The sequence below is a fragment of the Pleurodeles waltl genome, chromosome 3_2 (genome assembly GCF_031143425.1).
Source record: "Pleurodeles waltl isolate 20211129_DDA chromosome 3_2, aPleWal1.hap1.20221129, whole genome shotgun sequence".
Taxonomy (NCBI): Eukaryota; Metazoa; Chordata; class Amphibia; order Caudata; family Salamandridae; genus Pleurodeles; species Pleurodeles waltl.
In genome coordinates this window covers 82,075,871-82,092,374 of record NC_090441.1, presented here as the reverse complement: position 1 = coordinate 82,092,374, position 16,504 = coordinate 82,075,871, and the positions used below count along the sequence as shown (strand labels likewise).

General features: G+C 47.2%; 1 protein-coding gene across 2 annotated transcripts in view; it reads left to right on the top strand.

The window, feature by feature from the left end:
* Window positions 1-16,061, top strand: part of LOC138286501 (claudin-4-like) — a 250,407-nt gene extending 234,346 nt beyond the window's left edge. For both annotated transcript variants that reach the window (XM_069226838.1, XM_069226839.1), the window contains exon 2: window positions 11,583-16,061. In XM_069226838.1, coding sequence (XP_069082939.1) covers window positions 11,606-12,250 — 645 coding nt within the window. In that variant the 5' untranslated portion in view covers window positions 11,583-11,605 and the 3' untranslated portion in view covers window positions 12,251-16,061. The remainder of the gene's footprint in view (window positions 1-11,582) is intronic.
* Window positions 16,062-16,504: the final 443 nt, after the last annotated feature.

Here is a 16,504-nt window from a genome sequence, read left to right as displayed (position 1 = left end):
AAAGAAACAATTCAAAGATTCAAAAGGAGAGGTTATGGACAAGGGATTTTAAGCAAGAATTTGGAGAAGATTAAATCTATTAATCGTAATAATGTGTTGTTTACAAAGAATATTAAAAAAAGAAGAGACACAGGAACATAATCATGATGATAATGAACTATAGCAAATAAAGTGGCACTATAAAAAACATTTTACATAACCACTGGAATGTGTTCTGTAAAGACCCGGATTTATGTCCCAAAGTGGGTTCCACATCGTTAGTAACATACTGTAAGGCACCTTCTAATAGGGACTTTCTGGTGAGGAGTAATTTTTTCACAAAAATCTGATAAAAATGGGTTAGTTGAGCAACAAAAAAGATTTACAAAATGTAATAATTGTAAAGCTTGTAAAATTGTAAAATCTATAAAAATGATTTTGATGCATAACAACACAGAAATTCATATTAAGCATAGGTTTGCATGCAATACAAAATATACAGTATGTGTAATCGAATGCCATTTTAGTCAAAATATATGGGAGTACTATCTGCATGCTTAAAAAAATAATTTTGGAGCACATAAGAGCAATCACACATAATGATTTTACTTATTCAGTTGCGAAACATTTAAAAACACATGAAATGAACAGTTGGAAAACATTAAGATACTATGGGATAGATCACATTCCAGAACATGAGAGGGGTGGCGACAGGATAAGGAAATTGAGACAATTAGAGTCCAAATATATTATTCAGTTAAGAACCAAGACCCCTTGGGGTTTGAACAATGATGAAGAGCTTTATGTACATTTATAAATATTTGTATAAATTGGATTTAAACGGAAATGTAGCCTAGATACAAATTATACACAATACTAATTCAAGATCATATTATGTTAATTCAATGATATTCAGTGGGGTGCTATACCAACATTGGATTCTTATTAAATCAGAGAGATACCATATTTAGCACAAATGTGATTAATAAAATGCAAAACATAAAAATAAGGCCTTTACAGAAGGCCATTATAAATAAAGTAACTTGGAATAACAATATATGATCTTGAATTATAATTGGTAGAAATGAGCAGTAAAGTGACCATGCTAGAAAATATTTGTGTATATATTTATATTTTTCTATTCATGATTAACATTTTTTGGGTGTAAAACAACAATTTCTGTGTTTAAAATGAGGTTGTGGTTAAATTAATGCACTACAAATCCCATAATACCTCTAAATGGTGATTGTGATATTTGAGAATTAAAAGCAACAGAGTGAAAGGACTCACTAACTTTGACAAAGACAGTCTTGGTCGAAACGAGTTGGTTTGTTGCACTGACAAGAATAATAAATGATATTGGAATACAAGCCTTCACGGGGTGTGGTGCAGTTCTTTTTGTTGCACATTACGAACAAAGGGATCAGTCTACCCTCCAGCACCACCACCAGCCATTCGAGCGCGTCATTTTGAATTGACCGCATTTCTTTGGGATATCTTCACTCTGAATAACACGTTTATTTTTACCAAGCTCAATGGAACTTATTTTATTGACCTCAGAGGGATCAAAAGCTGAAAAGTTGACCAAGGATTTGAACGTGTAACCACAAGGTGAAACACAGATTCTTGCACACACATAGAGACACACACACTCCTGTGCACACACTGTTATTTGACCACTTGCTCTCATAAACACACATTTGGTGCGCATACAGATGTGCAGGTGTTCACTTTAACACACACACACATGCTTACTCACTGACGTACACACACTCGTGCACCCTCACTTACCTGTGGGCATACTTGTGCACCCCACTCATATATTAACACGTATAGACAAATGAATGTGGACATGCTTACAAGCATACACGTTCAAGCCCACACAACAGGAGCATTCAAAACCTTTCTTTTTTGCTTACTTTAATGGTTATGCTTTATCTGTGGAGGCCAGTGCTTAATTTGTGCTTGTTGTTTTTGGTGCTGAGCACTGGCTCTTATTTTTGAGGGCTGGCACTTAATTTTCTGCCTCAAGCATTTATGGCGAGCAAAAGACACATTTGGGAAAGATGAGGAAGAGAAGAGTGAAAAAGCGTTACAAAGGGAGAGGGCAGAAAGCTACAGGAGTGAGCTAAAGGGGCAGGGAGTGGCTGTAAATGGATTAAAGAGGCTTGAGATGGCTTCACGATTATGCTGCCTCAGTATTCTGTGTTCACACATTTAATTGCAGCAGCCACATATTTAAGAGAGGGGCTTTGTCACGTTTTTATTTACAAATTAAGCACTGGTGGAAGCAGAGCAGCAGCCTCCCTCCCTGTTTCCAAGCATCACCCAATCGGAACACAATCACTGACACACTGGTTACTTAGTGCAAAAGGCCATTTATTTAGGACAGGATTGTATGTCATACATAAACATTATATATACTGAAATTCAAACTGTTAACTTTAAACAAACTCCCAACCCTTTGAACTTCTCTCCATTCCTCTTCCCTTTCATTCTTTCACTGTGCCTCTGTCCACTCATCTTCCGCTTCAATTCACCTCCAACTTCCCCTTTTCCTTTCATCCCCTGCTTGCTTTGGGCATCCCCCACGCTATCATCCTTCACCTGCTTCTTTCTCCCCCCTGGAAGGGTGGCCAGGCCCGCATCTGGATCTACATCCTCCCCCATCTACTGCCACACAGTACAAACCCTTTAGGCGTTTTGCTGCCCCACCAGCAAACCAACTGCAACATTGCAACCTCATACTGTTTCTTTGAGCCACATATTTTCCTCCAACAAATCTCCTACGATCAGTTCTGTCAGATAGTAAGCATTACCCAGCTCTGAAAGATGTACACCATTGGCCCAAAAAAGACTGTGTTCCCCTTCTATAATGTGTTCATGTCTCAATACTTTAATATTGTGTGTCCAGCAGAAGACCCTCATTGCCCTATTGAGCTTCCTCCGAGCCCTGTCAATAGCTCCATGCTTGACTGCCCCAGCCACTTCCTTCTAGGTACAAACTCCGTCCAGACTATGCAAGTACCGTGCATCTTCTGCCCAATCAGCTCCAACTCCCATTGCATATGTTGCAGTAATGTGAGCCCAGAAAGCGTTACCAAATCATTTTCCCCCAGGTGCAGTATCAGCAGATCAGGGCAATCCCAGCTTGGTGTGATGGATGTTAAAAAAGGGAACCGGTTACCCCACCTCATGCCGCTTTTCCCCCACCATACCACTTGATGTCAGCAACTCGGAAGTTCCAAAGATCATCCATAGATCTGCCGCTCTGCATACTTTGCCGCCCAATGTACAAATACAAATGAGTGGCCCACCATCCAAGTGACCATTTTCCCACACCTGGGGCCCTCTACCCAACCTGCAAAAAGAATAAATGTCAACTGGACTTGCAACAAAACACTTGCAATAATGATCATTGTGTCCCCCACCGCCACCCCAACTCAGGGTCGCACATATCGCTTGCAGCATCTATACCTCCACCTGCCGATCCGCTTGATCTGAGCCCAGTCCCAACCCAATTGAGCAGCCGCAGTAGCTGCGCTTATCCGGAAAGAATGTGACCCATAGCACAAAGCTCTGAAACTCCAACCATGCCAGCCGGTAATTGTTTTGGGTGGATTTAGCCAGCAACATCTCTACCAGTTTTATGATACTCATGCCCCCCATTCTCAAATGTCGGCCGCGCCTGCCATCTTGTGCTGTTCTGCTGCTGGTGCCAAACTGCGAAAATGCTGCCCCTGTGAACAAGTCAGGGAATCTGCAATAGCATTATTTACTCCCGGAATGTGCACAGCTTTAAATACTACATTTAGTGATAAACATCTGAGCATGAAACTTCTCAAGAGGCGCAACACTTTCACATCTCTGCCCTTTGCCTGTTCACTAGGTCCACCACTGTCATATTTTCCACGTGGAACACCACCGTCCTATTCGCCAGTTCATCCCCCCACACCGACAGGGCCACTAACAGTGGAAAAAACTCCAAAAAGGCAATGCTCCTGCTTGTTGCAACCAACGTGCCGGCCATTATTCAGCACACCACCTTCCATCCCAAAAGAGACCAAAACCAGTAGCTCCTGCAGCATCTGAGAAAATTTGTACTTGCCAGACCGTTTCCTCTTCCCGAAACATCATGGAGACCCCATTGAATTGTGTCAAAAAAGTTTCCCACAGACTGACATCCTCCCATAAGACCATCGACACTTGAATCCTGTGATGAGGAAGGGAAGCGCCTGCCATGGCAAGGCCAAGACATCTGCAAAAAGTCCTGCCCCCTTTTACGACCCCGCATGCAAAATTAAGGTAGCCCAACAACTGCTGCGCCCTGGGTAGTTCAATCTGTAGCTTAACAACTGCTGCACCCTGAGTAGTTCAATCTTATGCAATGATTGCACTTGACTCAAAATTTCCAAAATCTCCACAACCTTTCCAATTGGCAAACGAGCTACCAGACTGACTGTGTCCAGTTCAATTCCCAAAAAAAGTCAATACACAACTTGGCCCTTCAGTCTTCTCAGGGGCCAATGGAACACCCATTTCCCCTACGAATCTCTCAAAACATGCCAAAGCCCGTCCACAACCATCCAAGCCCGCTTTCCCCACGAACAGGAAATCATCCAGATAATGAATCACTTCCCGATGTCCACACACTTTCACAAAAACCCACTGCAAGAAGGTGCTAAACATCTCAAAAAGTGCACAGGAAATAGCGCATCCCATCGGGAGGACTCTGCCAATGAAAATCACCCCATCCATCTGCATACCCAACAACACAAAATCCTCCGGGTGAATGGGCAAAAACCTGAAAGCTGCCTTATGTCACATTTTGCTAACTGGGACCCTTTCCCACATTCCTGAACAAGCCGAATGGCAACGTCAATGGATGCATAAACCACCCGCATATCTTCAGGAACAATAAAATCATTCACTGACGCTCCCTCTGGCCATGACAAATGATGAATGAGACGAAACTCCCCCGCCGCTTTCTTGGGGACCACACCTAGAGGGGAGATCATCAACTCATCCATAGGCCAATCAAAAAAGGGGCCCGCAATTCTACCTTCAGCGACTTCCTTTCTCAATTTATCCACGTTCACCTGTGGCATGTCCTTGTCTGACCGCAAATTGTCTTGGACCTTGGTAACCCATCCAAAAACCCTCTAGAAAGCCCCATTACAGCTTGTTCGCTACGTCCCTGTCAGGGTACATGTGAAGCCAGGGTGGCAATACCGGTAGCTTAAGTGGTGGAGGCTCCCTTTGGCGCAGGAGCTCCTTGCATCCCTCTACCCCTAGTCGCCCTCCACTGTTCCGCTGGGCTATTGAGGGAAAAACATTGAGTGACCAGGTGCTTCCCCCTGAATTTGCATGGATGTCTGGAACAAAAGCCTTTATTGAAATTCCAGCATGCCCCTGATGTGGGCACCTGAGGTCGCTGTCCCATCCCCGCCCCTGCTGAGGCAGGACAGGACTGAAAGGGCTTATAAATTACCAGGAGGCCACTCGCAGTATGAGTTGAGGCCACCGTCTGTGAGGAAGCCATCCACTGCATCCAGAGCTCAGAGTCCGCATCCCCCCAAGGCTTGTCTGGATTCACACTAACCCTTTCCCGAAACTCCTTATCATAATTGAGCCAGGCAAAACCCCCAAAATGCATCTGAGCCTTCCTAATGATGCCCATATATTTGAAGAGTACGATGGCCGTGTCAGGAAACTTCTCACAATATATGCTAGCATATATTAGAAAAACAGAAGTCCAATTATCCATAATAACTGGCACCCGGGGTCGCCTAGCTAACTCCCGTTCCTCCTCTTTTGACCCTTCCTTTGCTTGTATGTCCCTGTGCAATAGTTTGAAAACATCGGCATACTCATGCTTCCAAATCCGAGCCTTCGTCTTAGCCGCAACATGCGAACCCAAGGGCATTGCCAATCCCATGTAGGGAAGCCTCTTCTTATGCCCATCCACTTTATCTTCCCCATCCTTTTCCTGAGGCGTTGTGCTCGCACTTTAGCCAATACCAGCAGCTTCCAATATATCCAATGTCTTACCACCCTCTACCTGTGTCGCACTAGACACCAGTGCCTTGTGAATGGAATGATCACCTTCCCCAATGGACTTGTGTGTTTTTAACACAGCCGTAGCCTGCCCACTACCCCATACTGACCACCATTCGCCTTTACCTTGAACTCAGAGCACGGCCCGGTGTGCCGCTGTTGGGACCTGACGCCCTCGCTCTTCCTGCGTGCCGCCAAAAAGGCGAAGCGAGGCCTGCACCGTGGCTGCATTGTGGCCTTGTGCCATGTAGCCAAAGTACGAAACCTACCTAACTTTCCCCGGGAACCGGCCAAAGACTTCCCTCCAGGCATGCAGGCTGGTGCAGAAGAGGCCGGTCCCCCTTTCCCACACCTATTTAAACTCACCCTGTACTCCCTCCCCCACGTACCCTACGCCCAATCCTGTCACCATACGTCATTTCTCTGTCCCGAATGATCCCACGGAGAGACTAGACCGTGTCTGCTCTCCGCGGAACCCTCCAAAGGCCCACACTTCTTGCAAGCAGCAAGAAACCTGGGAATGCAAGGACCCAACTGAGCCCTGGGTCAATAGGGTGCAGGAATGACAGAGCAAGATCCCTCAGTCTACGACTCCTTAGATGCAACCCCAACAAGAATCTGTTTCTGAACTCTATCTCCATATGCCAAATGCCGACCTGCCGCCTAAATCACGGATAAAATATATTGTGGTAAACAAGTATACTTGGCCCCATCATGCACAGAAGTCTTGTGTGCGACCCTGACCAATGCTATCTTTAAAGCATCGGATTGGGTCACTGGAATTACAGTGTCGAGGACTAGCCTCGCCAGTACCGTACTGTACTTTACTGTACTGTACTATAATAGTATTTATATAGCGCTTACTACCCCTGACGACACAGCATCGATTTCAGAACACGTATGCATCCTGTCCTGGGCCCTCCTACAATACTGTGGATTTATGAGCTGACCCGACCATCTAGTCAGCTGTGGCACGTTACCCGACTGACTGTAAATATTGGGAGGGGGGTGTTCCACCCCACACCGCCCCCGGATATACGCCCCTGGAGTAACCATGCCAACGGCCAAACGCCACACCCTAACTGGCTTCATGCCCTGCTAGTCGTATGAACACTTGGGTACATCCTAGTTACAACCGCTCCTGCGTCACTGATGCCAAACGGGCGTAGCTTCCATTTGTGAAGCGGGTGCAGTGGAACCGAGGCTCAGAGTCCCACTGAAGATTGCTGTATTTTATCATTTAAGCAGCAGCCGGAGAGGGGGAAGGGCATTTCCTTCCATGGTATAGAGGCTATGCTCCTGACAGAGAGATCGTTTTGTTGTATACTCACTGTTACCTGGTTTCAACTTCTGGCCTTTCCGAGTTACTCGGCAGCAAACAGAAGGCAAGCGAGGGCAACTAGAGGGTTAACCTCTGGCTGGCTCAGGGCACCTGAACGCTCGCTTTTAGCAAAGCATAACACACACAGCTTTACGTCCTTCTGAGGCCGGTAGATGCCATAAATTGGGTACTCGTAACATTGCTAATTACAGCGCCTAGAACAAACAGCATCGCTCTATGCAGAGTCATTTAAAATAAGGTATTATAAAAACCAACACTATGAGGCTATTGGGGTTCAAAACTCCTGCCACCCCCTGAATTCCAGTGAATAAAAATCCAAGTCCTGGTCCTCTCCCGTGGATGCCCGCTTCTCGGTAGAACGTGCCCACAAACAGGTTTGGCAGGATTATCAAATGACTACGATGATTGCATTACAGAGGGAAGGTCAACTACTTGAGCTTAAAGGTAAACGCCACCCGGAGTCCGAGTCCACGTGACAACAGCCTCCGCCAGTGGAAAAATACAGTTTCTCTGTACCTGCAAAGCAATGTAAACCCCACATGTAGCTTACTGTCAGGGCGTATGAATGTGACCTCCGAATTTGCATTAGGTGCACAGTCATGATTGATTTATGTCATTTGGGGCTGTTATGCAGGTACAGTGATAACTTGCAAACTATATATTGTACTTCTGACGTTTTGGTCCAGGTCATATGCCCAGGGTTGGATCTGACGCATAGCGCTTGCGACCTATGATGATGTTGGTCTATGAGTTATGTTTACAATATAGGAAACATATTTTTTACATATAATCCTGTGTGGAGTCTCTTTTGTGGTGTATTTATCGTGTCGCTGATATGGTGTGTTGAGCAAATACTTTACACATGAACTATGGAGATAAGCTTGACTGCTCTATGCCAAGCTGCCAGGGGGTGAGCACAGGTTATCTTTGGTGTGTAACTTACTCGCCCTGACTAGAGTGGTGGATTCTGCCTGGCTTAGGTGCAAACCCTAGTCAACCAGAAACCCCATTTCTAACATTGGTAATCAGCGGTGAAAATAGGATTTGCGTTTGTGTCCACAGTGACTCATTTTGCACTAGAACTCTGCACCTAGACCATTACGTGATGTATTTCGTGATTCTCCTGTTCTCTCACATCAGTCATTTTTATGTATTATCCCTATTTCATATTCCTGTACTTGGGACTATTGTTGTTTACACTTGTGTTTTGTTGCACTCACCTGGGCAAAACGGAATCTACCTTTGACCTCAGAAAGCTGTGGGATAACACTTTAGAGGCAATAAGAAAGGAGGGAGAAAGGACTAGCTGTGAGTGAGAAATTCGACATGTAGGACCCTGTATGACTTTAAACAGGAACACAATAAGGCAACAACAACAAAGGACCAAGGGGTGGTGGTTTTAAGGAAGACCCTGAGGAGGACCCAGAGATTAGTGAGGACTCCGAGTGGGAGGGACCCCGGTCCACACTCCAGAGGAACAGTGATCCCAAAGAATTTGAAGTAGAGGGAGAAAATGGCTATCAGGAACACCAGTAGAGAGGGAAAAAACATAGATAGGTCTAGTGCCAGGAGCAATGTCACCTCCCATACCCTATCTCCTGAGGAACTCAAGGATAGACAGGCTGAGAGGGACCTGAGGTTGTAGTTGGCACAGATGGCTGTAGAGGCGAGAAGGCTACAGACTGAAAAAGTCTTAGCGCAAGAAAGGATGGTGAAGGCTAAAAGGGCCTTAACCAGGGAAAAGCTTGCTTTGGAGGGAAAGAAACTGAACCCTGACCATAGTTTTGGAGTTCTGGACTCACCCGTGCTGCCGGTGGAGTCCAGTGGTGGTAGCAATACTGAATATAGTGTGGAGAATTTTTGGAAAACGCTAGATGGATGGGTGAAGAGTAGCACAGGAAACAATTGTGAAGGGCTGTACAGTCTGATTATCAGGGAGAACATGTTCTGTTGTTTTCCAGGGCTATGCCAACACCAGTTGGAGTGTAGGTTCTCTGACACCAGGGACAGAGACAAACCTCTGGTTGAGTACAAGAGGGTGTGGTGAGGCACTTGGGAGTGATCCTAAAGAAAGTGGCTCAGGTCCCCTCCAAAACGAGGGCGGGGGAGTTTCAGAGTAGCCCAGACAGGTCTCCTTGTAGTTGGGTGGGTGCAGGTTCCCATGTCCCTTCTCAGTGGAGGAGGAGAGGTGGGGGGTGGGAAATGTCCCATGTGCCTTATACCCAAGCGGCGAACCTTGGAGAGCACCACGAGGGGGCCCCAGGAAGGGAATGTACTCTGTACAGGGATACCATCTACTGAGTGGGATCTCATAGTGTCAGGAGATATTGGGGGGAGGGGAGCTGACTGAAACCAGTGTCCAACCAGTTCTGGGGTCTGGCAGTACCGCTCCGCAGAGGAGGGTACAGAAGCCCAGGTGGACAGGTTTGAGGGGAGGACAGACTCTCCACTAACTCCTGTTCAGCCGAAGGGTATCTCTCTTGACCTGGGGGGTAGGGGCAGCTCCCACGAGCGTCTCTACCATTTTGTCTTGTAAGGGTACCACTTCAGGTGGGAGAGTGCGAAGCTCTAGAAGGAGGAGGAGGAAGGACTCACCTCTGACCCTGGACCAGCCTAAGGGTACAGACTCTGGGTTGGGGAGTCTGGTTCATGCTATCATCCCTGATCTGGAGGAAGAGGCAGCTGTCTCAAGCATTCCTTCAGTTTGGTCTTTTGAGAGTACCACTCCTGGGGGAGGGTGTAGAACTCTAGAAGGAGGGGGAGGAAGAACTCTTCCCTGACCCCAGTTCAACCCAAGGGTGAAGACCCTGGGTTGGGGGACCAGTCGCAGGGTAGCTCTCCTGAACTGGTGGGAGAGCTGAGCAGGATGGCTGACACAAGTGTTCTGACAGTTCTGGAATCTGGGGGTACCACTGCCAAAAAGATGGTACAGAACCCTAGAAAGAGGGGTGGTGGGGGGAAAGGCTCACCCCAAGCTCCTGTTGGTTTACACCTGTTTGGATTATTTAATTTACCTGTAAGTCCATTATAAGGTGGTATAACATATACACAGGGTCTGTAAACTAAATGCTACTAATGAGCCTGCAGGACAGATTGCTCCAACCACAGAAGTAGCCTTTCAAACCTGTCCCAGGCCTTCCACTGCAGGGTCTGCATGCACAGTTTTCTGTCACACTGACTTGGAAAGTCAGACTACTTGCCAAGCCATAAACTCCCTTTTTGCTACACTTAAGTCACCCCAAAGGTAGGCACTAGATAGCCCTATTGGCAGTATACTGGGTATGTAAAATGTAGGGCATATGTCTTTATTTACTACATGTCCTAGTAGTGACAAACAGCCTATTTAGTGAGTACTGCTTCTCTCTTAGGACTCCATTGGATATGCCCTGACATATGTCTAAGTGGTATATTCTGATTTATGAAGAATTGCGTGGGCACGTTTACTCTGTTTGGAATGGTGGTGAGAAATCCAGCTTATTGGTGTAGGTAGATTTTGTATATCCATTGTAGAAATGCCACTTTTAGAAAGTGGGCATTTCTCTGTGCTTATAACTCTCCTGCTTTTGTAGCCTGACTCCAATCCACATCTGGGGCAGAGTGACAGCTCCACTTGGTGCCTACTTTCCAGACAGCCAACACACAAGAGGGGCTGGGTGTGACAGAAGAGGTATCTGCGTACTGATAGTCTTTCTGGCCTGGGGAGAGGGAGGGTAGTTCACACCTTATATGTCAATAGGCTGTGTCCTCAGGAGTGGCTCGCAGTACTTTTTAGGGCCGGGGCGTCGCGCGGGGACAGGGGGGGGTATTAAAACAAAATACACCTACCTGCATGATGCAACCGCTGCCGCCACCAGCCTGCCCTGCAGCCAATCTTGACGCTGCTTAAAGCAGCGTTAGGTTTGGTGGGGAGCGCCCAGCCAGGACGCTCCCAGCAGCTCCTCCGCAGTAGTGGAGGAGCCGCGCCTGTGTGTCCTGCCCTCACACAATGGACTGATTACCCCTAGTGATGTCTGGTTCTTTTTGGTTACATTTAACGCAGTTCATTTTATAAATGAAATTCACATTGACCAAATAATATTTGATTAAAATCTATGACGTATGCTTTTTTAGAAGAAATAAGTATGTAAAAATAAAACAAATTGAACACAAAATTCGGCTGATAAACATGCTTTAACAGTTGCCCGTTGTTTCTTGCACTCCTTAGGCATTCAGTGATAATCTCCCAGCATGGCGGTGAAGGCCCTGCAGATAGCTGGACTGGCCCTCGGCGTGTTGGGCCTCATCTTCACCGTGCTGACCTGCGCTCTGCCCATGTGGAGGGTCACCGCCTTCATCGGTCCAAACATCATCACGGCGCAGGTCTTCTGGGAGGGGCTGTGGATGAACTGTGTGTATGAGACAACAGGAGAGATGCAATGTAAAATCTACGACTCGCTCCTCGAGCTTGCCTCAGACCTCCAGGCAGCCAGAGCGCTGGTAGTGGTCTCCATCGCAATGGCCTTTCTGGCACTCCTGGTCTCCATTGTTGGGGCAGAGTGCACCAAATGTATCGAAGAAGAAAGCATCAAAGCCAAAGTCTCCATTGCTGCTGGCAGCATCTTCATCGTGGCAGGGGTACTGGCCCTCATCCCGGTCTCGTGGACAGCCAATAACATCATCCGAGACTTCTACAACCCTCTGGTCCCCGAGGCCTTGAAGCGGGAGCTGGGAGCCTCCTTATACATAGGCTGGCTAGCTTCTGGTCTGCTTTTCTTTGGAGGTGCCCTGCTCTGTTGCTCTTGTCCTCCCAAAGAAAGCAAGTCCTACCCTGTGTCATACAAATTGGGGAAACCATCTACCACAGCGAGCTACGCTCTGAAGAACTATGTGTGACCCACAAGATGCCAGCTAGACCCCCTAAAGTCAACCACAGACATTGCTACATGGATCCGTTTACCCCAGTGGCAATTGCTGACCAGCAGCTGTCCTCGCTCTCCACCCCACCATTAATGGTCGACTGTCCTTGTCTTATCGGGTTGAACCTATCCTCATTGGTTCAAGGTTCAGGGGAAGATAGTGCTTAGAAGCACATTCTTAATGCGCACAGTATCTATTAAAACCATGCCTACCCCATCCCGTCTATCACCTTACACCAGGAGCTTCTAGGATTGGCTACAACTTGAACGTGACACACTTAGTAGATTATTTCACCACAGGCAGCCATTTTGGGCAAAGGACAAGAACATTTCACATGCCACAAATGTCAAAGGAGTTCATTCAAGGGTCTGCGATGATTACCACTACCGGACCATGGTGTTAGGCTTTGGGGTGCTCCTTGCATTTTTTTCTCTTGCTTCCTGCAATCCCATATTGCACAACTCCACAGAGTGAGTGGGCAGAATGGAGGCTCTCTTTCAACTTCCTCCTGGGGTAGTATATACCAGGTGTGGTGTGTCACATTGTGCCGGGCCTATCAACTCCCTTCTTATATCAATTGCAACTAAAACAAATGATGCCTTCTGATACCCACACTTAGCAGAAAATACCAGCAATTACAAATGTCCTTCTAGGCAAATCAATGCTAAACACATGCTTCCGGGGACAAGAAGATGGACAGTGAGACACAAGAAGTACACGCACATTCCCTCCCCAGCTGAGCTCTCTTTTCAGTTCTTGTACTGGCTCAGATGCTTTATTTACCAAAAGTAGGCCAGGAGTATTTCAGCGTGACTATTGTATTTTCCATTATCAACCACATAATTGATTGAGAGGTGTGTATTATACTGTGGTAACGTCACAGTGATTATATTTCCGGCATGTGCCTTTCTTCTTAGCCCTGTAAATATCAGGCATCAACACATCATGTGTGCCCTCAGTGTCACCCCTGTCTACAACAAGTTACCCCAAGAAGCCAGCCTGTGTCTGTCTGCAGCCAGCCCCGGTGGATGCTCTGCTTAGGGGGTCTGTCATGGCATCAAATAGGACAGGATCCCTGGCTCTTTGGCTTTTACAAGTGCTCGTGGTTGTACGGGGAAGGAGGTGTGTGAGGACCCAACAGTCTCTAAAGGGAATCCAGAAAAAGGTGGGAGATACCATTTCAGAGACTGGAAGTGGTCCTCTAGAGACCACCTTAACCTTATCCATTACTGTCTCTGTAACAGCACCCACAGACACAAGCCAGGATCAGTATTCAATGTCAGGATTCCTGTGTACTGACCACACTGATTGCATCGCCAAAGACGGCGAGGTTCAGATCATCTGCCCCCTTTCAGTGGCACAGAGCTGGGCAGTGCTGCAGAGGACCAGAATGCCATGATGTAGTACTTTCTAGCAGGAAGAAGCAATTTTTATGCAATCTTAGCCAAGACCACCAGGCTGTCAGAACAGAGATACATATTGTTTGTCCCATGTTACGACTGCAGAACCAGCCAGATTGTATGACATAAAACATTCTGACCCAGTCCCCTTTGTGCATTTGTAGTGAAAAAAAGGACAGAGATATGCCATAGGTAATGCACCTTGACCATCCCAAGGATAAATAACAAAAAAAGAGACAGCGAAAGACATACCATTGTTCTTTGAATACAACCACGTGCCTGTGCTAAAGACAAAACACTATGACTGTGCCAATGACAGATTAGCAAGACAGAACAGTATACCTGTGCCAAAGACAGAACTGCATGGGTGTATAACAGACAGACATAAGGTTGTGCATGACAGAGATTACTATGGGTGTGCTAGATATCGAACAATCGGGTTGTGCCAGAGACACTGCAGAACGGGTGTGCTAGATACACAAAAGTAGGGGTGTGCCGGTGGCACGGCAGAATGAGCACGCTAGAGATAGTACATGGATGTGCTAAATGTATAACAGCAGGATTATGCCAGAGTCACCAGATAATACCAATGTGCTAGAGACAGAACAGTTGGTTGTGCCAGAGACACTGCAGAATGGGTGTGTAAGAGACAGAACAGTAGGAGTGTGTCAAAGTCATTAAATAATGGGTGTGCTAGAGATAGAACTGTAGCGTTGTGCCAGAGTCACCACATAATGGGTGTGCTAGAGATAGAACAGTCGCGTTGTGCCATAGTCACTACATTGGATGTGCTAGAGATAGAACAGTAGCACTGTGTCAGAGTCACCACATAATGGGCGTGCAAGAGATAGAACAGTAGGGCTGTGCCAGAGTCACGACAGAATGGGTGTGCTATTGATAGAACAGTAGCCTTGTGCCAGAGTCACCACATGATGGGTGTGCTAGAGATAGAACAGTAGCCTTGTGCCAGAGTGACCACACAATGGGCGTGCAAGAGATAGACCAGTAGGGCTGTGCCAGAGTCACGAGAGAATGGATGTGCTACACATAGAACAGTAGTGTTGTGCCGGAGTCACAACATAACGTGTGTGCTAGATATAGAAGGGTAGAGCTGTGTCAGTGTCACCACATAACGTGTGTGCTAGATATAGAAGGGTAGAGCTGTGTCAGTGTCACCACATAACGTGTGTGCTAGATATAGAAGGGTAGAGCTGTGCCAGTGTCACCACATAACGTGTGTGCTAGAGATAGAAGGGTAGTGCTGTGCCAGTGTCACCAGAGAATGGGTGTTCTAGATATAGTACATTTGAGTTGTGCCAGAATGCATCAGAAATGGCAGCTACAGAACTGAAATATGTGCAAGAGATAGAACAGTAGCGTTGTGCCAGAGTCACCACGTAATGCGTGTGCTAGAGACAGAACAGTAGGTTTGTGCCAGAGACAGTGCAGAGTAGGTGTGAAAGCAACAGGACAGTTGGGTTGTGCCCAAATCATTGCAGCATGGATGTTCTAGAGAAAGTACATTAGAATTATGCCAGTGTCACCACATAATGTGTATGCTAGATATAGAACAGTAGGGCTGGCCCAGGGTCACCACAACATGGGTGTGCAAGAGATAGAAGAGCAGGGCTGTGTCAAAGTCACCACAGATAGAGGTGGAGATAGAACAGTAGTGTTGTGCCAGAATCACCACATAATGGGTGTGCTAGAGATAGAAGAGTAGGGTTGTGCAAGAGTCACCGCATAATGGGTGTGGTAGAGCTAGAACATCAGTGTTGTGCCAGGGTCACCACATAATATGTGAGCAAGAGATAGTGTTGGGCCAGAGTCACCACATAATGTGTGTGCAAGAGAAAGAAGAGTAGGGCTGTGCCAGAGTCACCACATATTGTGTGTGCTAGAACAGTATGGCTGTGCCAAAGTCATCACAGAATGGGCATGCTTGATCTAGAACAATAGGGCCGACCCAGAGTCACCACATAATGTGTGTGCTAGAGATAGAACAGCAGGGCTGTGCCAGAGTCACCACAGAATGTGTGTGCTAGAGATAGAAGAGTAGGGCAGTGCCACAGTCACCAGAGAATGGCTGTTCTAGATAGTGTATATTTGAGTTCTACCAGGATGCCTCAGAAAGGCTGTGCTAATGATAGAAAAGTATTACTGTGCCAAATATCATGATCGTGCCAATGAGAAACATCACAGTGGTTCCAGCGATAAAATAGCAGCTACAGAATTGAAAGGGTGTGCAAAAGATAGAACAGTAGCATTGTGCCAGAGTTATGACATAATGGGGGTGATTCTGAGTCTGGCGGGCGGCCGCCAGACTTCCCCCCTCCAAAATACCGCTCCGCGGTCGAAAGACCGCTGAGGGTATTTTGGGTTTTGCACTGGGCTGGCGGGCGACCGCCAAAAGGCCGCCCGCCAGCCCAGTGCAAAACACCCTTCCCACGAGGACGCCGGCTCAGAATTGAGCCGGCGGAGTGGGAAGATGCGACGGGTGCAGTGGCACCCGTCGCGAATTTCACTGTCTGCAATGCAGACAGTGAAATTCTTTGTGGGGCCCTCTTACGGGGGCCCCTGCAGTGCCCATGCCATTGGCATGGGCACTGCAGGGGCCCCCAGGGCCCCCACGACAACCCATACCGCCATCCTGTTCCTGGCGGGCGAACCGCCAGGAACAGGACGGCGGTATGGGGTGTCAGAATCCCCATGGCGGCGCAGCGAGCTGCGCCGCCATGGAGGATTCAATTGGGCAGCGGAAAACCGGCGGGAGACCGCCGGTTTTCCCTTTCTGGCCGCGGCTGAACCGCCGCGGTCAGAATGCCCAGCG